The 27812-nt window shown below is 38.8% G+C and overlaps 2 protein-coding genes across 5 annotated transcripts in view; one reads left to right on the forward strand and one right to left on the reverse strand.

Annotated features, from left to right (window-relative positions):
* The window catches only part of Zcwpw2 (zinc finger CW-type and PWWP domain containing 2), a 116540-nt gene extending 109629 nt beyond the window's left edge, over positions 1-6911 (reverse strand). Inside the window, exon 1 of one of the 2 annotated variants that reach the window (XM_036193260.1) lies at positions 6197-6911. The gene's annotated coding sequence lies outside the window, so the exon portion shown is untranslated. The remainder of the gene's footprint in view (positions 1-6196) is intronic. The other variant, XM_036193261.1, reaches the window with a different exon arrangement.
* Azi2 (5-azacytidine induced 2) lies at positions 6420-27806 on the forward strand. 3 transcript variants are annotated; one of them, XM_036193257.1, is made up of 8 exons: positions 6420-6926; positions 10884-11104; positions 12870-12995; positions 13468-13567; positions 14373-14521; positions 19378-19472; positions 23046-23164; positions 25926-27806. In XM_036193257.1, exons 2-8 carry the CDS (start codon positions 10889-10891, stop codon positions 26336-26338), a joined length of 1218 nt encoding a protein of 405 aa, XP_036049150.1. In that variant the 5' UTR covers positions 6420-6926; positions 10884-10888; the 3' UTR covers positions 26339-27806. The 3 variants fall into 3 exon arrangements, with proteins under 3 accessions (XP_036049150.1, XP_036049151.1, XP_036049152.1); XM_036193258.1 differs by having other exon boundaries at positions 6420-6844; XM_036193259.1 differs by lacking the exon at positions 6420-6926 and adding an exon at positions 8404-8427.
* Positions 27807-27812: the final 6 nt, after the last annotated feature.

Raw genomic sequence — 27812 nt, forward strand, 5'->3', positions numbered from 1 at the left:
GGGGGCTTTCAGAAACTATAATGAAACCTGTAACATTTGCTAGTTGGCCTTCAAATTATACCACTTCTACATTGGCTTTCCTAGAATAAGCTAAAATTAGAACTATGATCCAGTTAGGTCACATCTAGGTATATAGCTGATGACTCTAAGTCAGTATACAACAGAGACACCTGAACACCCATGCTCACTATAGTACTATTCACAATAGCCAAATTACATAGTCAGCCTAAATGCCCACCAACAAATCAGTGGGTAAAGAAAATGAGCTATATATACACAGTGCAGTATTACCCTTCCATTAAAAAAGAATCAAATTATGTCATTTGCAGGAAAATGTTTTGACTGGAGCTATCTTACAGAGCAAAAATAATAAATATTTGGACATACAAATACTATGTTTTCTCTTATATGAAGAATCTACATTTTATAAAAGAAAACATAAAGGTAGAAAAGAACTTATTTATGGATGATGGGGACCCAGAGGGAGGGTAGATTGGGCCAAAACAATGTGAAAGAGGGGTCAATGTGCTCAAAGTACACAGTTCATGTGTGTGAATATCATGTTGAAATTCATTATTTTGTACAAATAATATACAACAAAGATGCTGTGGGATGTTCTCTATGCTGTGAATGTGTTGCTCTTATTGGCTGATAAATAAAAAGCTGATTGGCCAGTAGCCAGGCAGGAGGTATAGGCAGGATAAGCAGAGAGGAGAATTCTGGGAAGAGGAAGGCTGAATCAGAAGACACCAGCCCACCACTCAGGGAACAGCTTGTAATGGCACACAAGTAAAGCCATGGAACACATGGCAACATTATAGATTAACAGAAATGGGCTGGGTTTAAGTGTAAGAGCTAGTCAGTACTTAGCCTGAGCTATTGGCCAAGCAGTTTTAATTAATATAAGCCTCTGTGTGTTTATGTGGGTCTGAGTGGCTGTGGACTGGCTGGGACATAGAAAAATACTCAGCTACACAAAGAAATTAATTTTTAACTATTGTGGTTAATAAAAATATACAAAAAAATCAAGGAAGACATTTATATACAAATGTGCACACACATACAAGTGCATGCACTCATTCACATGCCTACACGTAAGCATACACAAACACAGACATACATGCAAAAAAATAGTCTATGAGAAAAACCCATTTTAGTGCTTGGCATACTGAAGAATCAATAAATGTGAGATTTCCTTTTTAGATTCCTTTTAAATGTAGTTAAGAAAATTGAAATATGCAAGAACAAATGCAGAATGAGAACACTTTAATTATCTTGTCTTTCATGAGTTTTTTCTCAAATGATGAACTTAAATATTTAGTTTGTATCTAATCTTTAAAGTGCATTTATCCTTAATCTCCTCTATGATGCAAATTTAACATTCACTGTTCATTCATTTACCTAATTAACAAATTTGTGCCTATAAGTCAACTTTATATTACACTTAATGATTCAACAAAAGCTTATTAATAGCCTACTATCTGTGTGAGACTCATTTAGAGGCTAGTTTATGCAGATATTGCTGGATAGCTTCTAGCATAGTTCTAAGATACTTAATAATAATTTTTCATCTTGTTCAATAGTGAAGATCATTGGTGGATTTCATTCTGTTTGAGAAACGAAAGTAGCAGGGAAATAAAATTTTTTTACATGATTAAAGGCTAGATTTCTTGCAACAGCTATATTCTAGTGCTTTAGAAATTTTCAAGGAGTAGCTGGAGCAAGTGCTCAGTGGTTAAGGGCATGTACTGCTTTTGCAGAGGACTGGAATTCAGTTCCCAGCACCTACACTGGGCAGTTCACAACCACCTATAACTCCAGCTCCACATGATCAGAATCCTTCTTCTGGCCTCTGTCGGCACCCAGACCCATATGCACATGCCCACATACATACACATTCATGCCATTAAAAAATAAATCTTTAAAAATTTTTTTCAAGGAAAAGTAAAAACTAATAAAACAAAGAAAATAATCATAGAATGTGGTTGGTATATATTATAGCCTAATAAACTTATCTGGGGATCAGAGAACAGAACAGCCACTAGATTGTACATAGAGGCCAGAAAATGGCACACACGTCTTTAATCCTATCACTTGGGAGGCAGGCACCCATCTGGATCTCTGTGAGTTCAAGGCCACACTAGGAAAAGAACCAGGTGTGATGGCACAGGCTTTTAATCCCAGCACTTGAGACCTCATGTCTTTGTTTGAGAAAGACACATGCCTTTAATCCCAGGAAGTGATAGCAGGAAGTAGAAAGGTATGTAAGGCCTGAAGACCAGGAACTAGAGGCTTTTAAGCTTTTAGGCTTTTTAGAAGCAATTCAGCTGAGATCCATTTGGTGAGGACTCAGAGGCTTCCAGTCTGAGGAAACAAGATCAACTGAGGAGTTGGTGGAAGTGAGGTTGGCTGTGGCTTGTTCTGCCTCTCTGATCTCTCAGCTATCACCCCAATATCTGGCTCTGGATTTTTTATTAATAAGACCACTTAGAAGTTTATGTTACAATAGAAACTTCATAAACCACACTAAATGCCGATTTAAATCTTAGTAACCCATCTATATACTATAGACATACATAGGGCAGCTGCCATTGAGGGACTGTTTTGATCTCATGTAAATGAAAGCATGTAGTTTTTTTGTCTTTTAGAACATGGCTTACTTTAAATAACCTAATGTTCTCATTTTCACCCATGTTTTTGCAAATGCAGGGTTTCCTTTTGTAAGACTAGCCAATATTCCACTGTTTTGATTGCACCACATTTCCATCATCTAGTTCCACTGGGCACATCTTTGGGTTGTTTCCTCATCTTAACTATCAGAACACCATGAAATTAACATACTTCTTCCAGATCCCATTTTCAGTCTTTTTGGGAAGAACATCCTGCAGCAGGATTACTTGGTAATGTGTTAGTTCTAGTGTTAATTTTTTGTTTTATGTTGTTTTGTTTTGAGCTAGTGGTACAATGAAGGTGGGCTGGAACTCACTGTGCAGCCCCGGACTTGAGATACTTAACCTTTACTCCAGCTTGATTGGGATTAGAATTAAACAGAAATAGATATCTGGCCAGGAAGTTTTCAGATTGGGTTAACCAAGGAAGGAAGACAAACCATGTTTAGTACCATCCCAAAGGTGAGAGTCCTTGGCTGCAAAAAAATTTAGAAAGTGAGCTAAGCTCCAGATTTCATCTCGCTGCTTCCTGAATGGGATGAAGTGTAGCGGCTGCCTCAAGCTCCTCCCACTATGACACCCTCCGACTATGAACTAAAATCTAAACTAAACTTTCTTCAGTTGCCTTTTGTCAGGCATTTTGTCACAGCAGTGCAGACTGTAACTGTGGCTCAAGAGAGTCAGAGGACACTTTCAGTTGGTAGCAGAACTTGGCAGTGCTGTCCCTGTGGTACTTGTTTGGCAGGCATAAAAGATTCAAGATTGAAGGAGACATTTCAGAGAGCCACTGGCCAGAGCATGAAGCTGTGAAGGTGAAGCCTAAATTACAGTGGAGACCCAAGGTTGCATAATTGCCAGAAAGGTTGGCTTGTCCCTTGAGGAAAGCTGCCAGTACAAAGTAGAGATGGCTCAAGAGAGAGGCCATATTGCTACAGGCAGCAGAGCTGGTTGGGATACTTAAGCTCTTTCAGAACACAGTTGATTCCATCACTAGACTCAAATGTTAGACATGGAGCTGAAGGGTTTGGTGTTTACCATTCTAGGTTTTGACCTTACTTTGGTGTGACTTTTCTTTATTATACCCCTATCCCTTCCTTTTGGAATGAAACTATTTATTCTGTGTCATTGTGTGTTAGATATAATGTGTTTTGTTTTCTGTTTGTTTGTTTTGTTTTAATGTAAAGAGAATGGATGTTATAGATAAATGATTTGGTCTCAGAAGAGACTATGTTCACACTTTTGAACGATGTTGGACCTGTTAAAGACTATGAAGACTTCAGGCGGTAGAATAAGTGTATTTTTCATTATGAGATGAAAATGAAACACTAGAGGACAGGGATGGAATGCTATGATATCACGTGACATGTTTATCAAGTTGCCAAGGGTTGTGTTGGTTAATCTTTATTGTCAACTTAATGGAATTTTAAATCACCATGGAAACAATCCTCTGGACATATCTGTGAGGGGTTTCTAGATTGGGTTAAATAAGAAAGGAAGACCTATCCTAAATGTGGGTAGCACCATTCAATGTGTTAGAACACCAGACTCAATAAAAATGGTGAAGAAAGCAAACACTAGCATTCCTCTCTCTCTGCTTCCTGACTATGGCCACAATGTGATCAGCCACCTGTCTCCAAGCCTTCCCTACCATGATGCACTGCACCCTTAAACTGTGAGCTCAAATACCTTCCTTCCTTAAATTACTTTTGTCAAGGATTATTTGCTACAGCAATGAGAAAAGTAACTTATACATCAAGTTTTCTTATGTACCAAGTTTTCTGCTTTTGGCAGTATTTTTAAAACTGTTTTACTATTTAATATTTTTATTAAAACCATGCCCTCTCTAAAGGCCTATACACATGACATGTAGAGAGAATGCTTTTAAAACCATAGTGATAGCATGACATTGAAGGTAGCATTAACATGAAGACTCAGCTATTACAACTTAGCAATTCTGACACCTTAATTCTGTTCAGCTGACACTTAAGAATCACATCTAACAAGGTCTACAAAGAATACAGTATTCCGAATATAGAACAAACCACAGATAATATGATCCAGGGAGTGGAATGATGAAATTTCAGTATACAATTTACATCTAGAAACTCATTTAAAATTTTATTTCTCTAAAAAATATGTTCTTACTGATTTATATTAGAGTATTCTTCACAGATGCAGCACTTAAAAAAAGTAAAAATAAAAAAGCTGGCGCTAGAGAGAAGACCCAGTGGTCAACAGCACTGCCTGCTCTTCCCAAGGACCTAGGTTCAATTCTCAGCACATACAGAGAGGCTCACTACTTCTGCAAACTCTGATGCCAGTGATACAGTACTCTCCTCTGGCCTCCATGAGCACTGCATGAACACACACATACACACATACACACACACACACACACACACACACACACACATGTACAGGTAAAGCACCATACACATTAAAAACAATAATGTTTTAAAAGTTTTTTCACTGATCAAACAAGCTAATTAACCAAAATACGACTTGTAATAATCCTAAAAGTAAATATTTTCCTCAAAGAGAACTAAGCCACAGTCATAAGTTATGCCAGGGTCCATATTTTTTTGTTTGTTCAAATCCAAATCAACTCCAGTTAAAAGGGTACCTACCCAGAGGCAATATTATATACTGAAAGACCTTCCTACAGAACACTGACAAAATTTAAGGTTTCAGTTGACAAAATAGTATTTAAGAATGTACCAAGAAAACATGAGCTTTCCTAGTTGGAAGTAAATGAACACTAACTTTCTGTAACTGTGACTTTCACATTTAACCAGAAATAATCTAGAGCTGTGGGCTTTCTTCTGTCTGTGACTCCTCTAAGATTCTAATTAATTCATCTATGCCTAGTCATACAACTCAATGTCTTCAAGAGAGGCAATGCTTGCCCAGCACGCACAAGACCTTGGGTTCAATCTCTAGTACTGCATAGTTTGCTAATGCGTGTAAACCCAGCACCTGGGGGATGGAAGCAGGAGGACAAGAAACTCAAGAGTTTGAGGCCAGCCTGGGCTACTTGAGGCCCTGTCAAAAAAAAAAAAAAAAAAAAAAAAAAGAAGAAGGAAGAGAAAGAAGAAAAAGCAAAAGAGAGAGAGGGAGGGAGGGATTTAGTTAGCTGTATTCAGCGAGAATTATAAATGCTCATTCTTCTTCACCAGGTGTTGGAAAGTGTTCGTAGCCATCCTGGGATGCATAAAACCCTGCCTCAAAAAAAGGAGGAATTATCACCTAGAAATAACCGAGATGAAGGACAACTCTAAGGACGCCAGAAGGAGCCAAAAGTTGTCCCCTCTTCTCATACTACACTGAAGAGTATCCCGGAACCCCAACTGAGTCAGTGAGGGGCCTTGGGAACTACACAGCGACCTTGCTTCAAAGAATACCCAGGCAGATCACCACGCGACCCCAAACAAGGGGCCTGCGTGGGTTCCAGGGACCCAGACGCTCAGCAGCTCTCGGGCTAGCAGCCGCCAAGCCCGGCGCTGCCAAGCGGAGCCGCACCGACCCACCTTACGGAACCCGAGTGGCCGCTGAGTGGAGAGGACGCGCTAGAGGGCGCCCCGAACGCGGGCCTCAGCCCAACAGCAGCCGGTCTGCGACGCTAACTCAGCTCCACTCCGCCTCCCCGCGGCCGGCGGCGCCGCCTCATCCCACTCCTGCCGCGGAGACCACTGGGACTCGTAGTGCGCCCCGCCCACCGCAGAGACTCATGGAACATGTAGTACGCCCCGCCCTTCCCCACCAGAGCGCCGCTTAGCGGTGCCCTCAGAGCCTTCGGGTTCCACTTCCGGTTTCGTCGCGCTGCGCTGGCACACAGCCCGTGTGCAGCGGCGGCACCTGTGTGGGCTGCGGGGCGTGCGTGGACCCTTCTACAGCCCTCTCACCACCCTCTCGGCCTCGCCGCCCCCAGGAGGGCCGCGGGCGCCGGCGGCCCCGGTGCTGGCGCGCGTGCTGCTGGGAAACGGGCCTGCTCGGGAGGCCCCGGGCCGCTCCTGCTCGGCTTGACTGTGACCTCCGGGGCTCCCGACTCCAGGCAGGCCCGCGGGATCCGCCGAAGACATGGGACTCCCTCGGTGCACCCGTGGCGGCCACCGTGACGGAGGAAGCGGCGGTGTCTTCGAGGAAACCGGAAGCCCGTGGTGACCCCTGGCGACCCGGTTTGTTTTCAGTCGGTTTCCAAACACTGGGGAAGCGAAACCCGGTGGCCTTGGGGGCGGCCCTTCGTAGCCAGGGTTCAGGGTGAGTGGATTGCTCGCTGGCGCTCGCCAGGAGGGTGCCGACAGCCGGGACCGGCCCCGTGGCTGTCTCCTGGCCACGCGTCGCCTTCCGCCCCCGGCGCCCCTCTGCGGTCCGGAGCGGCCCACTGGAGATCCCTCGCCCCTGCCGTCCCCACCGCCCCGGTACCACAGGCTCTTCCTATGCCCTCACTGCCCATGGATTGCTCAGTTTCTGTCCGTGCTCTGACTGACTGGGAATGCTTTCAGTTTTATTTCCTGCACGAGGTGGCATTTATATCGGGAAGGGAAAGAGGGACGTGGGTAGTGTCGATGGCGTCTGGGTAGTGACCATCAGTCTAACCTGTGTTTCCGTCCCGTTTTTCGGCTGTGTTGGAAGGTAGGCTAACTCTAGGCCTCACGAGGAACTCAGTACTCGAAAGTGAGATAAAATACCCATGGAAGCTACTAGAAATCAGAACATAAAATTGTTCACAACAAAATAATGTAGTTATCAAAATCATTGACGTAATAGGGTTGAAATTGACCCCGTTTGAATTTTAAATTGGATTAAACAGAATCTTAAAACAGTTTAATTTCTAGTTCTCCAAAAATGTTCTTGTTACCCAGTGATCACTCCATCTTCTCAAGTTGGGAATAGTTGGGATTATTCACTGGATGACTACAAAATACTGAATACCCTACGGTTTGTTCTCATGCAAATGTAAGAGTTTAATGTCTAAGATCCAGCATGCTGTCATGGGAAACGGCAGTGGATTAGACCAAAAGCCTTGGGATGTAGGCATTGAATTTTCCATCTGTTCACTTCACACGAGTTAAAGGTTAAGCCTCTTACCCTTGCTTCCCCCCTTTTTTCTTCTGCTTTAAGTACAGTGCTCACTTTCCAGATACAGTTTCCAAGAGCTCTGCTGGCTCTGAAGTTGGCAACCCCTTTGCGTGTTTAATTACTTCACCTGTAAATTGAGACGTGCTTACCCATCTGAGTGTTTTTACATTGATTTAAAGAATTCTTAAGAACTACCCAGTTCATTAAAAGATGAAGCACACATTGGGTATGGTGGCACATGCCTTAAATAATCCCAGCACTGGGGAAGCAGGCATGCTGATTTCTGAGTTCCAACAGCCACTGCTGCAGTGAGACCTCTTCAGGAGATTAGGTGAAGAACAGTGTCTAGACTACCTCTACCAGAACTGCTTCATCAGTGCTAACACAGGTCATTGTCATGCTTACTGAGTGAAATACGCAGTAAAAAAAATCTCTGAATGGGACCAACATAACTTTAATGCCACTTACCTAAATTGAATTTATGTGTCATGTTAGAAAATAATTATTAATAATATTTAATGTAGGTCCTTGGTTGCATGAGATACATTATTTTAGAGGAGTGAAAAGAAGGCTGCTCTTCATACTAGGCTATACTTGAATCCGTGGTGGTGCAATCCCAGCACTCAGGAGGCAGAGCTAGGTGGATCTCTGTGAGTTCGAGGCCAGCCTGGGCTACCAAGTGAGTTCCAGGAAAGGCGCAAAGCTACACAGAGAAACCCTGTCTCGGAAAAAAAAAAAAAAAAAGATTTCCTCAGCCATAAAAACTGATCTCTGGACTAAGATTCCTTAGCCATAAAAACTGATCTCAGTGAGTCAGGATCATAAAAATGAAAATGTCATTTTTCATATTATATATCTGATATTGCTTAAGCTTTTGGACACTTAATGAGTTACGGAGCATATGGTTGATGAGGTACAAAGTGTTGACATCTTTTTAAAAGGGCACTTGAGAATCCCTTTAAAGAAGCAGAAACCATTACTGCCCCTAATTATTTAAAGTGAGAAAAGGAGTAACATGTTAGTTATTTCCTGGTTCTTTGCCCACTGTTTAATTGACCTATATGAAGTGGGTTCTCAAATATCCTAACTTTTCAGAGATTAGAAAGCCACTGGAAATTCTAAACAGTAAAGGTAATGCACAATAGGCCTTAATTCAAATCCCAGTTCAGTCACATGCTGCAGGTATGGTTGATTATAGACAAATTTACTCACCTCTTTAAGCCTCAGTCTCCTTGACTGTTGTGTTGGCAGCTCTTTTCTTGCCAAGTTTAGTGTAGCTATATTTAACTTGTCAGCATGTTTCTGGCACAACTGTGAGTTTCTTTTTATCTGTTCAGGTTCCCGTTCTGTAGCTGGATTAAAAAGTTGCCGTCACAGCCGGGCAGTGGTGGCGCACGCCTTTAATCCCAGTACTCGGGAGGCAGAGCCAGGCGGATCTCTGTGAGTTCGAGGCCAGCCTGGGCTACCAAGTGAGTTCCAGGAAAAAGGCGCAAAGCTACACAGAGAAACCCTGTCTCGAAAAAACAAAACAACAACAACAACAAAAAAGTTGCCTTCACAATATAATGAAGTGGTCTCTTCATTATATATCCAGCTCTGCCATGCATTGGTATGAAAATTGAGGTCCAGAAAGTTGAAGTGACTAGGGTGTAACCAGGGTGATAGACTAGAATTTGAGTTTCTGAATCTTAGGCCATTGTACCATAGAGTTCGACCTTGGCCAGATTCTTACTGGGAAAAATTACAATCACAACATTCAGAGTGTTTATAAAGAGCCTAGATTTGGCCTGACCACTAGATCCAACTCCCACCATCTGCCCATCTCCCAGAGCAGGCAGGTAGCAGCTTCCCAATCCTCCCCAGGCCCAGACCACTCAACCCAGACTCCCCCATTCAACCCTCTTGAGGGCACGGGCAGATCTGGGCTTTTCTCAACCTTGGTCAGAGAAATTTCCTTTTGCAGTGGCCAGCAGTCGTTGGAGAGATGCATACTGGGTCAAAGTGATGAAAATAGAAAATAAAAGACTTGAGTGCTCAGCCCTGCATGGGACATCTATATTAATCTCAGCACCAACAAGGTGCAGAGAACATCATGGTAGAAAGGGAGAAAGAATGGAAGAGCCGAAGGAAGGAGAGAAGGGCTGTGAAATGCTGCCTTTTAGATACAATCATGATCTCATAGCAACTGTTGTTACCTTACAAAACTTAATCCCAGTGTGGGTGGGGGGACATAATCTTTAGGCTTTACCCCATACTCAGGTGGAGAGTGACAGGGAGAGACAGAAGCAATTCTTCCTAAGGATATGGCCAGTGTTCCCGTGGATGGCCCACATGTATGCACATATGGACAACACAATTGCACTTGATGGGTTTTCAAAAAAAAAAAAGGACATGAAGTGTGAGCATGTTGAGGGATATGGAGAGAATTAGAAGGGGAAATATGGGTAGATCATATTTCATTGTATATATGCATATACAATGTGGGCCATCCACTGGAATGAAAGTGTGAAAAGCTCAGGTCTTTAAAACCTTCTTGCCTTTGTGGAGCAGCTTGGAGTGTTTGGATTTAGCTGATTTTAGAAGATACTCAAATTCAGTCCATTTAGGGTAAGATTGTTATTTAAATAAGATAAATAGTGTGGACACTGTTTTTACCTCCCCCAAAAATTAGATTGCATTGCAGCACCTACATATATAGTTATTATATATGATGTCATATATATTATATATATATATATGTGTGTGTGTGTATCTATAAAATGTTCTTTAAGTAAAATAGTAGTTTGCAGTTTTTTTATTTAGCTAGGGATCTAGCTCAGGACTTTACATGCTTGGCAAATGTTCTACTGCTAAACCATACTGCCAGTCTAATTTCACACCTTCATAGAACTTTATAGTCATGGATCTAAGTGCTTTATCTAGAATTATTTTTCATCCTTTACACTATGAAAGTGGTTATTAATATTTCCTGAGCCTTAAGTCACACTGCCCCTGAACCTTGGATTAGGACCTGGGTAGCTGTACTTATAGCAATTGCCCTATGTTGCCTTTAAAATTTTTTCAGTATTCACATTGTAAATAGACTTTTCTTCCTGCTCATGGACCAAGTGACCTTCCCCCCTCTCATCTTCATAGCTGCCATGGACACACTAGTAGAAGATGACATCTGCATTCTGAATCCTGAAAAAGCCCACAGAAGAGAGACAGCGACTCCACTCTCGGTGTACTCAGGAGAGGAATCTGTTGCTTCACATTTTGCCCTTGTCACCGCATATGAAGACATCAAGAAGAGACTTAAAGATTCAGAGAAAGAGAACTCTTTCTTAAAGAAAAGAATAAGAGCTTTGGAAGAAAAGGTAATTTTGTTTTATGTTTTTTTTTCCTTGTTTGATTATGTTTGACATAAAAAATTCCAAATATTAGATATTTTAACTATTTTCTAATCTATCTTCCAAGACTAAGTAAGAGTTCCTAAATTCTTTACCATTAAACTATGTTGCATCAGCTATACCCTGTGCTCAGTGATATTGTAGAATAGGATTTTACCAATTGAAGGTTTTCTGGCCCAACATTTTCTTTTCCTTTTTTTTCAGATTGACTACTGTCATTGCTATGTATTGAGGCCAGTTTTGTTTTGTTTTGGTGTGTGTGTGTATGTGTGTCGCACATGCATATGCACCTGTATGTATTTGAAGGTCAGAAGTCAACCTCAGGTGGTGTTCCTCAGGAACTGTTCACTTTCTGTTTGGAGACAGGATCTCACACTAGGTCATAGGGATTACTAATTAGACTAGGCTGCCTGGCTAGGAAGCCTCGGGATCTCCTGGCCCCTGTCTCCCATTGCTGGGTTATAAGTAACCATCACCACATCTGGGTTTGAACATGAGGATTGAACTCAGGTCCTCATACTTATGCAACAGCAGTTTACCAAAAAAGCAGTTCACCCAGCCCTGTTATATGAATGTAATTAGAATTTTCAAGTCTGTCCAGAAGAATAACACACTAGTGAATGAAACTGTCAAACTGGGGGACCTTCTTTGACATTGCTTCACTGTGTTTAGCAAGCTCTTCACAGGACCAGACCCTTCTGCATTCTCTTGGATTTTCTTAAGCTGACAATAACATGTGCTTTTCCATGCTGGATGTTACATTTCTGAATATTATATGAGATAGCTAAAATGCAGTCTAAATCATCATACTTAACTTGATTTTTATATGTTGGAATTTTTCTTGGTTGCCCATTTATTTATGGCATTTTAAGGTTTTAATTAGTTTATATTTCTTCAAATCAGATTTGTATTTGTGTCAAGGCTGTGCAAGGTAGAATTTAATTTGTTGGGATGGTAAAACTAAGAAGTCATTTATTAGTATTATAATTTCTTCTCATTAATTTTAACTTAGTAATTAAGTTTATTTGTCTAATATTGAGATAAATTACTGAAGGTAACTTTACAACTAATAGTTATGCTTTTTTTGTTTTTTTTTTCCTTCGAGACAGGGTTTCTCTGTGTAGCTTTGCTGGCCTCTAACTCACAGAGATCCACCTGGCTGTGCCTCCCAAGTGCTGGGATTAAAGCTGTGCACCACCACTGCCCGGCAATTATACTTTTAAAATTCAATAGAATCATGGAATTTAGTATGTAATTAACATACAAAATCTGTACATTGTGATCATCAGTCCTATTAAATTTCAGTTGCTGGAATAATGCAGGGTTTAATGAAATGGTATGTCTAATCCTTAAAAAGTTGAGTCTGATTTGATCCTTTACTGATGATAGAAATTAGATACTGAAGACTTGGAAAATACCCAGACACTTCCAAGACAATATACTGTATTATAGTGTGATGATTAAGTTTATTATAAAGCAGATAGTACAAAGCACAGATTACTGATGAGCAAAAAACAAGTGTTGGTTTTTTGTTTGTTTTTTTTTCCTGTATTATTTGTCTTGTTGATGAAGATTGTGTGGGAGTGAAATATTCATTTAATTGTAGGTAAAGGTAGGCTTTCTGCTTGCATTGCAGTAATTAGAGTAGGAGGTAGAGCCACCAGAAGATGGTCTTAGTTGGTTCTGCAGAATACCCACTGAAAATTTCTCCCCCCTGATTTCATACTATTAGCTTGTTGGAGCTCGAGTAGATGAAGAAACAAGTTCTGTGGGACGAGAACAAGTGAATAAGGCCTATCATGCATATCGAGAGGTTTGCATTGATAGAGACAATTTGAAGAACAAATTGGAGAAAATAGTAAGTTAACTTGAAAATAATACTTTATATTTTAATTATTTTGTCTTGCAAGAAGTTTAGTATTAAAGGGGTAAACATTTACATTTATTAATTAAACAAAATATACATGTTCATGGCATATGGAAAATTTTAATAATTATATTTTCCATTAATATAGAAAAATAAATACTTAGTATTTAATAATGTTAAGGACTTAAAGCCTTCTGAGAACCACTAATTTACTTCCAAAGTTACATGACAAGGCTGATTTACTCATTGTGGGGGTTTGGTTTGGTTTGGTTTGGTTTCTAATCCAGTGAGCAATGATGTCCTAAGAGAGAAACAAAAATGTTAGTGAGAATCAGGGTTCATTTTCCCATCTTGCTTTTAAAAGTTAGAATGAGGTTTACTCATCATTGACCTAAAAGTAAGGTATGAGACAAAGCTAGAGAGTTTATTGACTGTAATTTGGCATTTTCCCTACTTAACCCAGAATAAAGACAACACTGAATCTTTGAAAGTATTGAATGAACAGCTACAGTCTAAAGAAGTAGAGCTTCTGCAGCTAAGAACAGAGGTGGAAACACAGCAGGGTATGCCACTTACTTGTTATGACTGTTCTCATAGAATTCATCCATCTGTGCATTTGTGTGCTGTAATCATAATCAGTTTCCTATGTCTGTAGGATAAAGTCTTAATTTTTTCTGTTCTTTTTTCACACAGTATCTTATTACCTTTTCTTTAGCTGAAAATTGTACTTTTCCCACACAAGATGTGATGTTTTTATTCAAGGGTAGTGTGTGATGGATAAAGCAGAAGAGGAAAGACAGAAACCCCATCTTCCCCACTGTTATCTCCTGATTTGGCCTTCATACTAAACCTATTGTCCACAGTTAAACACATTGTCATGGAGTAGCTTCATTGTCTCTCATATTGTTTTCTCCCTGAAAGTTGATGAAATATATAGATGAGATACTGAAGTGGAAATTTTGTTTGAGAGTTAGAGATAATGGTCTTGTTGCCATCAACAGTCTCATGAGACAACCAAAAGAACTGCCTGTTGAAAGGAGACCTTTTGGTAGAGAAATAATGGGCAATCTTTCCAGGTAAATGGTTGGGGCTTTTTGGAGATGGAGAAATAACGGACTAAGTCGAAAATAATGTAGGATCTCACTGTATTAAATTTCCATAGTCAGGTGTTTATGAGTAAAATTGTTTCGACATGCATTCTAGATCTATCCGTCAAATTGCAAACTTTGGTGGAGTGCATGATGCTAAGCCTTTGTAGTTATATATGTTTTGAACTGGTTATTTATTGACATTTTACCAATGTCACCTAGGAACTATAGTTGGTATAAAAAGCAAAGATAACTACTTTGTTGTCTATCCTTTTTCTAGTAATGAGGAATTTAAATCCACCTTCATCAAACTGGGAAGTGGAAAAGTTAAGCTATGACTTGAAGATTCACAGTTTGGAACAAGAGCTGGAACTTATGAGGAAAGAATGCAACCATCTCACAATAGAGCTACAGAAAGCCAAACAGACGGTACTTCATTTGCAAACTTCCTGTACTTTGGTTATCATATATAGATTTTGTCACTAAGTACTAAATCATAGGTCTGTAATTATAACCATAGAATGTTCATTGCAACTAATATTTCATATTCTCTATACATTCATTCTTACCACAGAATATAGTTTTAAGACTTGATTTAAAATATATATTAGAGCCGGGCGGTCGTGGCACACACCTGTAATCCCAGCACTTGGGAAACAGAGGCAGGTGGATCTCTGATTTCGAGTCCAGCCTGGTCTACAGAGCTAGTCTAGGACAACCTCCAAAGCTACAGAGAAACCCTGTCGCGAAAAACCAAAAAAATTAAAAAATTAAAAAAAATATATACACACACACACATATTGGATTATATATTAGTTACTTTTCTATTGTGCAAGGCACCATTACCAAGGCAATTTATAAAAGAAAGCATTTAATTTGGGGGTTCAAGGTTCCAGAAGGTTTAAATCCATGATCATCATGTCCAGAAATATAGCAGTAGGCAGGCAGGCAGGCAGGATGGTGCTGGAGCAATAGCTGAGAGTTTCCATTTGGTTCACAAGCACAAGGCAGAGAGCTATCTGGGAATCCCATGGGCTTTTAAACCTCAAATCCCCCCCCCCCCCCCCCCCAACAAGGCCACATTTCCCATTCCCTCCCAAACAGTACTAACAGCATTCAAGTATAAGAGCTCCTGAGGGCCATTCAAACCACCACAGGCTATTTTAGTTTTTTCAAAACTTCCTTTCCTTGGGGTTCCTCTCATTTTGAATGTGTTTAAAAACTTTAAAGAAAACTTAGTTTTAACTTTTCCATTGTTTTTTAACCTAACAATTTGGTTAGTTTAGAAATAAGAGACAACATTATAGAATTCTTATGGGAGGGAGACCCAAACTTCCACTAACAAAGGAAGCCTTACATAGCCTGTTTATTGCCAGAAGACTCAGAAAACATTTGAGAATTCAAGAATTAGGAACATCAATAAGGAAAGCGTCTGCCAAGTCTGCTGCTGTAGCACAATTAGCCTAAAGTCATCCATTCACACAAACTGCCTCTCGGGTCCTCTCTAGGCTCTCTTTACCGTGACTCTACCCTGGATTCAGAAAAAGCCGAATTTTCAGATGAAGCTGAGGTGTATGAGAAAATGGCACCAAAATAGTTTATATTTGTGTATTTTAATGCTTACCTCAACCATTTGCCTACCATACTGCTTGCATATTCTATAGACTCCTGTCCATGTTCCTCGGGGGTCGCCATCTGAAAGTGGAGCTCCTTGCCATACTGTCTGTCACGTAGCTCTACTTTTAACTGTGTACCCATATCCCAAATGCCGTAGGCGCTGCTCCCACCTCTCTCCTATGATGTAGTCTTTTATCAGTGACTACTACCTGAGAATGAGCTACATGGAAGAATACTACAGCTTCTGCTTTATCCTAATTCACCTGCACTGGACAGTGAGAAACCATATTGGAAACCCTGAACCTGATAAAAGTGCCACAAAAACTGGTGTCTGTTTGGCTTAAAGCCCAAATGGTTCCTGTCTCAGTTACTTGAGTGCACCAGACATTACTGCCTCACCTTAAACTTGAATTTGCCTACACACCACCATTGTTTCAGACCTCAGCATTCTGTTCCGTGAGCTGTACCACAGCCACAAATGCATCCCTTTAAAACATCTGCTTGCTTGCAAGAGATTTGCACTCTGAAGTTGGCAATCATTGTCAGTGTATAAACTGTTTTTGGAGGGAAATAATTTGATAGCTTTTATACATTGACATTTTACCAATGTCACCTAGGAACTGTAGTTGGTATAAAAAGCAAAGATAACTACTTTGTTGTCTATCCTTTTTCTAGTAATGAGGAATTTAAATCCACCTTCATCAAACTGGGAAGTGGAAAAAATAAATGTTTGCATTTTATACATGAGAGTTTCTCACTGTAGAGTGAGAAACAGTGCCATGTGACCATGGGAATTTGGCTTATCATTGTGTTTTTATTAAATATGGAAATTAGGGATGTCCTTTAACTTTTAGGAAATTTATTTTCTGTGGGCGGTAAATATCTCTGTTTTCCTAAATGTTAAGTCAGGGGTTGTATAAAGAAATTAGCATAGCACCTGGACAGTATATTCAGTACGTACATTAAAACCAACAGAAATATATTTAGAATAATTCAGGAAGACTGTGTGTGTGTGTATGTGTGTGTGTGTGTGTGTGTGTGTGTGTGTAAGGGGCAGTCAAGTTGTGGTTCTTATTACTTACTCTGTTCCACTAGGTGGTGCTAGGGAATAAATAAGCTTTTAGTTTATATCTATCATGCTAGCAGTTCATAGAAACAGGTTATTAAAAGTACAAGAAACTTTTAAAACCATGATGTTTTATGTACTTTTAAATCTGATTAGAATCTTCTTGGATATAGAAACATAAGAATGATCTGAAGAAAGAAGTTTCTGTTCACACGAATAACTTGTATCTACTCGGCTGTGTTTTTTAAATGCTAAGACATTATTTCATGTGATACATCATACTAGTAGTGCTCTGCTTTTAACTGTTAGCAGCAAACTTGGCTACTTGTGTTTGTTGTTAGGAAGGTCAGCAGCATTTCAGAAGCAGCTCTGCTGGGGCTTTTCCAGCATCTTATCCTAGCCATCTACATTCAGAACAGTTGATGCTAAGAATTCAGACAGCCAAAGTGGTACAAAAAGCAGTAGATCAAAATAAACACCATTGTGGAGTCCTAGTGTTGTGTGGTGTATTAAAGGTTCCAGGAAGGCTGTATTGCTGGGACATGGGGAACCTGAAGTGAATTCCCATAATGCGGTATTCAGAACAGTTCAGCCTGCTTACTTGCTATGAGGAGTTTTTGCATGTTAGGGACAATCCTTTTGAGGATTTTTATTTTTGCTGGTTTGGATTCAACTTTTCTGCCATGTCAGTAAATGTAAAACTACTTTCTTATCATAACAAGATTTATTTTGTATTGTCTGCTTTAAAGAGAAGATTTCCAGTAAACATACATGTTTTAAGTATACACTGAGGAGCCTATTTTTTTAATCAATGATACAAACTAAAGGGGTTCTGAGGATAGTTTTATTTCCTCTGGATACCAGTAAAGAACAACCCAAAGATGCCTCCAATGCAAGTGGTCAGACCTCCCTGATTAATTGCTCATTCTGTCTCTCCTCTATAGGCTGTCCACACTGCAGTTTGTCACAGGAAATTCAAGGGACCCAACTGTTTTCAATCCTAGACTGTGATGCATCAAATGTGGGGTGTGTGGGAAGTCCTAACAGATTTTCATTGTTACACTAAAACATAGCATTTAGATGGTAGTTTTTGAGACAGAGCCTTACTCTTTATCCCACGTTAGCCCAGAACTCACTCTGTGGCCGAGGCTGTCCACAATTTATGGTATTCCTCCTCAGTCTCCAGGGATTGGGATTATGAGAGTGAGCTACCGGCTTGGTTTATAATTTATGTTATGTAAGTAATACTGAATAGTAAATTTTTATTTTTCAGCCTATACCAGCAGTTCCTGCTGATAAATTAATACCTGTGAGATTAATGCTTGTTATAAGCTCTTGATTGAAAATGCATTGTGAACCAGTATGACACAGAAGATCCTGAATATATTAGATTTATTTAAAAGTATTTTTTATAGGTGTGGGGTTTTTTGGTTGGTTGGTTGTTTTGTTTAGTTTTATTTTGTCAAACCTACAATATAAATAATTAAAACTGTAAAAGGTGTGGGGACTTTAAGAAGCTCTTGCCAAGGCCAGACCTTGAAAGGGAGTGTGGGAAGCATAGTCTTGAGCTGATGACATAGTGCCAAACCCCAAATCAAACTTTCTGTTATCAGTGAAGAAGATGAGAACAAGCCCAGTGGAGACAACTAGAAACCTCTGCTCCATTTACTGAAAATGGTTCTTTCTAATGTAACACGGTGTTTGTTAAAAATAATACAGTGTATGTAACCTATTCAGTCTCTCCTCTTTGGCCACAGCAAGAAAAAGTGAAACCAGTGGGTCCATGTGCATTTCATGAAAATAAAACTCAACAGCATTATCAAGTGAGAACAGTATTCAAGCATAGTTCATGGTCTTGTTTTGCCTTTTTTAAGATATAAATACATTTCCTGAAATTGGAATCAATGGCTTGTACAGTTTTTGAAAATAGACTAGAGTATTTGGACACACAGGAGAATTCTTGCCAGGTCAGTCATTTTATGAGGAAATGTATGCTGTCTTAAATGGTAACTGGTTAAGAGCACTGACTGCTCTTCCAAAGGACCTGGGTTCAATTCCCAGCACTACATGTTGGGTCACAACTATCTGTAACTCCAGTTCCAGTGGACCCAACACCCTCACACAGGCATACATGCAGGCAAAACACCAATGCACATAAGATAAAAGTAAATAAATTTGGAGCGGGAGGGATGGTTCGATGGTTAAAACAGTAACTTGTCTCAATTTTTTGCTGTTTTTTTTTTTTTGGTACAGAAATAAGAAATACCAAAGAAACTCCTATTTTCCATAGAATTCTTGCAGCTACACCTGAAACAGTAATGTGATGGATATGTTACACTTCCGATATGTTTTGTTTTATATGATTCCAGATTCATGAGAACATGTTTTAAAGAAAATGAAAGCATGAATGAACACTCCAACTGAAAGTGATTTAGACATTTTGGGGATAGGTGGCAGTATTTCATTAAAATTGAGTCTGAAATCTAGTCTTACACTTTATACACTTACAAATATATTCTGTGTATGTTGAAACATATGTGATGATGAAAAAGCTGAGAAATGGAACTAATTCCTTTCTTTTTCTTTGTTAAACACATGACAGGGGCCATCTCAGGAAGACATTCTGCAGGACAGAGATCTCATCAGACCCAGCTTGCTGAGAGAGGAGCATGGCCCACACCAGGGCCTTCTCCACAGGTCTCCTGTGTGCTTTCTACCTTTAAGATGTGGTTTAACGTGAAGAGCAGCAAATACTCTGGTGCTGGCTCTAATCTCTGGTCATAATACATTTATAAAAATGATTTAACAGTTACCAGTAGGCTTAACCTGATCGACTCTGCTATACTTATCAACAAAATTTGAAAGACATTTGTTTTAGAGAAATTAGAGTTGTCAAAGTACACATCTTTTAATTCTGTAACAAATACCATACTTTAATTTTAATTCCTTTAAGGCAGTAGTTTTCAACCTTACTAATCCTTCAACCCTTTAATACAGTTCCTTGATTGTGGCGACACCCCCCAACCATGAAATTATTTTGCTGCTACTTCATAACTGTGATTTTGCTACTGTTATGAATTGTAATGTAAATATATGGTATGTCAGGACTCCAAGGTTGAAAACTGCTGCTTTAAGGGAATGTAGTAAATTTTCAAAGGCTAAAGAAAATTTTATATATATAAAGTAGAATCAAAGATGAGTAGTTTTGGGGTTTGTTTTGTTTTGTTTTCATGAGCATTGTTCATTTCATTTACAAAAAGGTTGAGAAATAGTGTTGGTCAAGAGAACAGGACTTCTCAGTATTCTCTAAACAGGACATATAATGCTTTCTTAGGATGCAGACAAAAGAGTTCCAGAATGCCAAAGATAGAGGGGTGAAAGTTTGTACTCAGACTAAGCATATTTTGTGGTTACTGTTGCTGTGATGAAACACCATGACCAAAGGAACTTGGGGAGGAGAGGGCTTATTTGGTTTATACTTCCACATCACTGTTCATAATCAAAGAATTCAGGACAGTACTTTAAACAGGGCAGAATCCTAGAGGCAGGAGCTGATGCTTTATGGTCTCATAAAGGAGGCTGCTTACTGGTTTGCCCCATGGCTTGCCCAGCCCGCTTTCTTACAGAACCCAGGACAACCTTCCCAGAGGTGGCCCCAACCCACAATGGATTGGACCCTCTCACACCAATCACTAATTAAGAAAATGCCTTTCAACCTGGTCATATGGAGGCATTGTTTTCAATTGAGGCTCCCTCCTCTCCAATGACTCTAGCTTGTGTCAAGTTAACACAAAACTAGCCCACACAGCCATTTTGCCAGGATGATATGAGAATGTGGTTAAGTGCTTAGCACATAATGAATGCTTAGCCATCGTTATTCTGTGTTGTTTTTCAGGGCTCTCAAGTAGAGTGATTATCATTTTAGGACTCAAACTGCTATATAAGTTCTTTAGAGGCAACTGTATACATGAATTTTTTTTTTAATGTCATTGAAAGCAAGTTAGGTTTACACTCCCAATTAAGAAAGTAGGGCAAAATGATAGGCAATCCATGCATAGCCTCAAAAACACTATTAAGAACCCTATTAAGAATTTCAGAGATAACTTGCCTTTTCATTTCTTATTTAATGGCTTCAACATTTATTCACACACATAATTACCAAACATTTTCACATACTTTAAAGACTATAAGACTTTGAGTTGTTATCCACAAGAGGAAGAGTTGTAAATAGCAATAATCTTAGAGATTGGGGTGATGGTATGGACATGTGCCACAGAGCCTGTGTGGTGTCAGAGATAACTTAGTACAGTTGTCAGCTTCACTCTTACCTTGGTTCCAGGAGGTAAACTCAGGTCACTTGCCAACACATAATCTTAGGGTTTTAAAATGTATCTTTGTATGTGCATGTATGCTGTGTGAGCCTGCATGAATTTATGGCGATTATGGGTGTGCAAGAGCCTGTGGGGGCCAGAGGGAGGGCATTGGGTCCCTGGAACTGGAGTTACAGGTAGTTGGATGCTCAGAACTAAATCCTGGTCCTCTGCAAGAACAGTAAGCACTCTTGAACCACTGAGCCATTTCTTAGGTATTTCTCATGCACAATCTTATGTATCTTTTTAATCTTTAGTTTTAGTGTAGGTGACACTAAAAGCAAAGGACAAAACGGTAATTTTGGTGCTCTAGTTTCATCTTGTCCAATTATTAAACAATCTTCAATAAATTGAATTTTTAAAATGTACTTTAGGTATTGATACTAATACCTTTATAATCATCTTTTACTTGACATGTATTTGGTGTTTGAGTACCCAACTGTCATCATGAATATTTTCTTTTTTTAAGTCAGGTACAGATTCACCATCTTATAACAATAATAAATTATTCACAAACTATATTATTCATGATTGTGTGCCTGAATTAGCACATGTACAGTGCTTAATTTGCTGCTTTATGATTTGAGTGACTCTTTGAAAAATATCCAATGCCCAGAATTATACATGGAACAGGAAATTTTCTTCACATTGTAGACAGATTTCATTATGAAACAGTCATTGTAAACAGCATTTCCAGTGGTTACTGGTTCTGAAGTAGAGCTGGTTAAATATACCAGAGATTAACCAATGGTACTTAAAATACTAGGTTTTTCAAAGCAGCATAGTTTGCTGTACTGTTTATAATATAAGAATTGCAGTCCAAGTAGGCTAGAAATACTCCGTCAAAGAGGTAAAAATTTACTTCACATAATTTAACATAATTGGTTTTAAATATCTGTTGCTTCTGTAATTAGATACTAGATTCAGATTTCAAAGTTATTCCTTTGAAGTTTAAGTTATGTATTAGATAGAAAAAAAATTGAAGCATGAAATAGCATGTTTGTTGAGTTTTATTTCCATACCACTTACATTCTTGAACCTGTAATAGTGGTGGTTCTAATATTATGAAGTCAGTTCTTACATTGACTAATTCCTGTATTACTGTGCAGTAAAGCAAGAGTATGTGCTAAATATTGCAGTTCATTTAGTTGGCAATTAAGAACCTAAAGAAAATCATGAGCCTAAGAGTATTTAATGGAAAATAAAAGCTTTTAAAATTCAATCTAAAACAGTTTTCAGATTTTGAGGTAAAATCCTTTTAATTATAAAACTACAGAAAGGCATTTTGAAGTTTTGTTTCCTGTAATCTGCTTCTCTAGCTGCTGCTTAGTTATGAGGAAATCATGTGACTCCTCATGTCTTGTGCTGTCATGTCACATTGGTTTAGAACCAACAGTATGAGACAGCCCAGTCAGACATAAAGAATGTAATGCATGAAACCTCAATTTTGTCTTAATGTGGTCTTGGGTATCTACTCATCTCTTCATTTCACAGTGTCAAAACAATCCAAAGATAAAGACAAATTCAAAGACCATACATGAATGAATGTAATTTTATTCTTGATCAGATTGACAAAGGAAGAACATAACTCCATACTAGTTACTAATTATATTAACAGTACTGCACATTATTGGCTAAAATAAATCCTTGGTTCTAAGAGACAGTAAGAAATCCACTGGTTAGAGTGTTACCATAATCTGTTTGTTATAGTAGTTATTATTTGAAATTGAGGTAATGTTATCTCTAGGTGTTTTTCACTTATATTCCAATTAATTATTTTTTAGTTTCATTTATATTCTCATAAAACTATACATATAAACCTGCTTATTTCTTTGGTTATTCCCCTTTAGGCATCAAAAGGCCCAGTGCAGTATAACTTGTTTTTAAAATTCCGTTGCAGTGATAATATGCAGCATGCATACTGGGAACTGAAGAGGGAGATGTCTAACTTGCATCTGGTGACACAAGTGCAAGCAGAACTACTAAGAAAACTGAAAGCCTCAGCTGCCATCAAGAAAGGCAAGTCACTGCTGGCTGGAAGCGCTGCATCCATCCAACCTGCCTCAAGAGCAGCTAGCTACTTTATCTTACCAATCTCATCCTGTGACTCCGATACACAGTCTCCACTGCACACCCATTCCCTGCTTTGGCCTCAGTCTCTAGCTGGCCAGCTTCACACATAAAAGTGTTGCTGGTATTTTTCTTCACTACTATATTCTTTTCCCCTTGTGGCTTTTCTCAGGCGAGTGTTGCTTATATGTGTAAGGCCAAGGTGTTAGGTTTGCTCTAGTTGGCTTTTTACCACAACTATATATATTTGAAAAGAACTCCAGTTTCGTTTCAGTACTATCAAGTATACCAAAGACCTAGCTTTTTATTTTCAAAACAACTCCGATCGATTCATTTAGTTCTTGACATCTTTTTATAGACTTTCCTTTCTATACAGGATGTCTGATTTGAAGGCAGACTCAACCAAAATTTTTCATTGCTTTCTTTTTATAACCAATATTTGACTAAAGCTTTTGGGTATTATGTTAGCTAGTAGCAGGTCCTTTTGCCAGCGCTGTTTTTGTATCGTAGAAAACAATGAGTGTGTTTGCACCTCACATTGCATGATAGGTTTACATCTGAAACATACAGTATGCATTTAATCTTAAATTTGACTTGTCAAAGGAATGTGATGTCACTTTGAAAAGTGACCAGCATCTACTTTAAAATTGTTATTTGCACCTCTGATTGTCCTAAAGAAGAACAAGAAAATTGTTTTATAAATATTCTCAGGAGTGTTTCTAAGGGAAACACACACACACACACACACACACACACACAATTTAAAGTTTCTTTTGCTTTCTGCAGTGTTGGGTACTTAAGAATCAGGCAAATTAATGTGGTATTAAGCAAACACAGCTCAATTTATGATTCCCCTTGCCCTTGTTTTTCAGTAGTTAAGATTGCTTATGGAGATCCATATGTGGATGGCAGAAATAAGACTTCTCCTTAATCTGACGCAGCTATTGTGGAGCAAGCTGTTAATACAACTGCTCACACAAACAGTGTGTTCCACAGCAGAATAAAGAAGAGCTCTTTCCATCCTGTCTTCTATTGTTGGGGATTCAGAGTCATATTATTACTTAGGAATGTTTGGCCTTACCTTGGCTTAGTTTCTTGCCAGATTTCCTTAACTTACTCCAACTACCTTTTACCTCAGGGCTTTTCCTTTTCTCTAACTTCTGTAAATCCTACCCTTATACCATGGCTTGCTGTATAGCTGGGTGGGTGGCCCCTGTAGTCGTCCTCCTCCTCTGGCTGCTAGATCTTCAATCCCTCCAGAAGTTTTCTCTTTCTACATATATTGTCTGCCTGCCAGTCCCTTCTATCCTTTCTCCTGCCTTGCTATTAGCCAGTTCTTTATTAGAAAAGAACTTTATTTGTTCTTTATTCTTTACACAGGCACAGTAACACATCTTCACAGAATTAAACAAATGCAACATGAATAAAAGTAACACACCTTAATATATTCTACTACAGTCTTCCTTCTTAATTGGCTGAGAACACAGACTTTTGATGCCTTTGCACTATCAGTTTCTAGAACATTTTCTGGAACATTTCCTTGGACAAAGTTAAGTCTAAGTGACCAGTAGTCACCAGTCCCTAAAGCTCACTGTTTTAAGTAGAAGGGTTATGGCTCAATTACTTTTGACCTGCCCATCACTATTGTCCAGAAGAATTAATTACTTTCAGTTTTTTCACTCTATTTACCCTTACTACTGTCTCACCCAAACGTTTCAGTTTGTTTCTTCTACAGTTACATGAGTGGGCTCAGCAAGTGGAAGGGTTCACCTATAAGCTTGAGGACCTGTTCATCTGGAACTCAGAGTGGAAGCAAAGAACCAACTCCAGAAAGTTGTCCTCTGACCTTTATGCTCATGCGTGTGCCTGCATTCTCATGCCCACAAACATACACACGTAAAAATAAAATACTAGGTTGCATAGAGCCTTCAATATGGTCGGCCGTAGGTTGAGAAAAAAGTGTAGCTTTCACCTGTGGCAAGACTGGATGAGAATAAAAGATGCTACTGTTGCCTGTACACTGCTGTAGCTGTAATAACCTCATAGCAGTGTTTTCTAAGCCACTGTATGTATGAAAGACCTAATTTCCTTTTTAAGTTGACCAAAGTAGAAATATGTTCACCATTATATTTATTACGAGAAATTGAACTTACAGCTTCCATTTCAACTACTTTATCTATAAAAGCTTCCGAATATTTGTTAAAATTTCATTTGACTTTTCAGATTTCAAAGTATATTTATAAAAATAAGTTACTTTTGGACTCTCTCCCATGGGGAAGTTTGAATAAGCAAAAGAATATATTTAAAACCTACTAATTTCTTAATGACTTTCTCAGTCTCCACTAACACCAATATGATCTAAAACCCTCACTAGCCACATTAAAGGCCAAGAGGTTTACTTGTCTTCGCCTTGTAAAGAGATGACATTTTTTACACCATGTAGACTCTTTATCAGCAGGAGGACACAGCAGGAAGGGATTCATTCCTACATCCATTTTGCAGATGAAGCAGTTTAGTGAATGACCTTAAGTCAGTGTCAGTAAGTATGTGATCTATCAGAATTCAAATGTTAAGTGTCTCCAAATCAGTTTCCCAATGATCATACTAAATTAGAAATGTTCATTTTAGTGTCAATTGTAAAACTGGTATGTGACATGTTTACAGTCAGAAAGGCTAGAAAACTGACACTCAGCCTATGCTTTCTTTTTAGCCTGCACCCCAGCAGGATGTGTTGAAGACCTTGGGAGAGACAGCGCGAAATTGCACTTGACAAATTTCACTGCAACATACAAAAGACATCCCCCTTTGTCACCAAATGGCAAAGCTACTTGTTATGCTCCATCCTCCCCTTTAGCAGGAGATGTAAAGGTTTTATCAGACAAAGCTGTTCTTCAGTCATGGACGGATAATGAGAGACTGATTCCTAATGATGGGATGGACTTTCAGGAGCACCATTCTTATGGCAGAAATTCTCTGGAAGATAATTCCTGGGTGTTCCCAAGTCCTCCTAAATCAAGTGAGACAGCATTTGGTGAAAATAAAAGCAAAACCTTCCCTTTAGCTAACCTGCCACCACTGCATTACTTGGATCAACATAATCAGAACTGCCTTTACAAAAGTTAATTTGATGGGACTCTTGATTTGAACAGGAGGACAATAACTTTCACTGGTTCTCCCAAGAGATTATTCAGACTGGAAGTGGACTTTGATTACAATCTTGCAGAGTTCGCCAGTATGTACATTTGTACATTCTATACAACATTATGTAGTTGGATTTCCAGTATGAGAACCTCCAGCTGTACCTTTGGTAACAATGAAAGTACTTTGCTTCTTGGATTAAGAATAGAAATGGAAATTTTAGACATGGTTTTATAAAGTATGTCACCTGCCTAAATACCTATTCACTAAATAAAAAGCAGTCTTTAATACAAAAGAAAAACCATGTCTGCTGGTTCAGATTGTATTGAGAAACAAATGGGCAGTGTGAATAGGTTGTGCTTCTGTGAATTCCTGATGCATAAAGATTTGAAATAGTGGAATAAAAAGTAGGTTATTACATCTCTATTCTATTGTGTTTTAAGATGTAAAATCATTTTTAAGTAAAATGTGTATACAATTTTAAAATGCAATTTGAATTCTAAGACTTGAACTAACAACCATTGAAGCCAACTTTTTCCCAGTATATTCAAATCCTAAATAGTTAAAAATGATATGGTATGTGAAACAACTATATACACTTTACACATGTAGTTGAAAGTGGGAAGAGCATCTCACAGGCAGTCTCTTCAGTGATTCATGAGCTCCACTTGTATCGCCGTGTCATCATTTTCAGCAGGACAGCTGTTTGTTTTACAGAGCAGCTTGTACAGTTGGACTGTGACATCTGAGAAAGTGATTTTTAATTAACTGCATCTAGAACTAAATTTTGTGCTGTCTAATTATGAAATGTCTCCAAATTCATTCTAATTGGTAAGTCACTTGTAAATAAGTAAAGAATAACAAAGATGGCTTCATGTAGACATTCATCTAAATTCCTTCAGGGTTGAAGCATTAAGAGTATCAGTAATCATGTGTTACCTGTTTGATGTAAGACTATCCTTTTCTAAATGGTTTTTCAGATATCCTGAATTTAAAGGATCTCAGATCTCATGTGTATGAATATCATACATAGCCCAACAGTGCTCACTCTTCACCAGTTATTTTTGTATTGGTATTATCTCACTCACTTATTCATGCCTGTCCATGATTAATGGAATTGATGTCAGATGCTGGAATGTGTTCTGACCAATGAACACAGCTGACTCAAGGGAGTACAGGCTCCTGTCAAGTAATATAACAAGACCCAATATGCATAAAACAAATAGACTCCAGGCTTTACCTGAAGGAACTAACTACCTGTGTAATAAGAAAGCAGATTCATTTCTCATGTGGCTGCAGAGGCTGTCTATCATCTCATGTCTAACGTAGCTTATTGGTTTGCCTTTTTTAAAACCAAGATTAGAAGTTTTCCTTTGTAAAGAGAGTCTTATAATGTTTTGAACAATGCCAAGAAATTGTTTTAATTAAAATTATTTTTGTTTTTAAAATGGAATTGGAT

The sequence above is a fragment of the Onychomys torridus genome, chromosome 7, assembly GCF_903995425.1.
Source record: "Onychomys torridus chromosome 7, mOncTor1.1, whole genome shotgun sequence".
NCBI classification, from domain to species: Eukaryota; Metazoa; Chordata; class Mammalia; order Rodentia; family Cricetidae; genus Onychomys; species Onychomys torridus.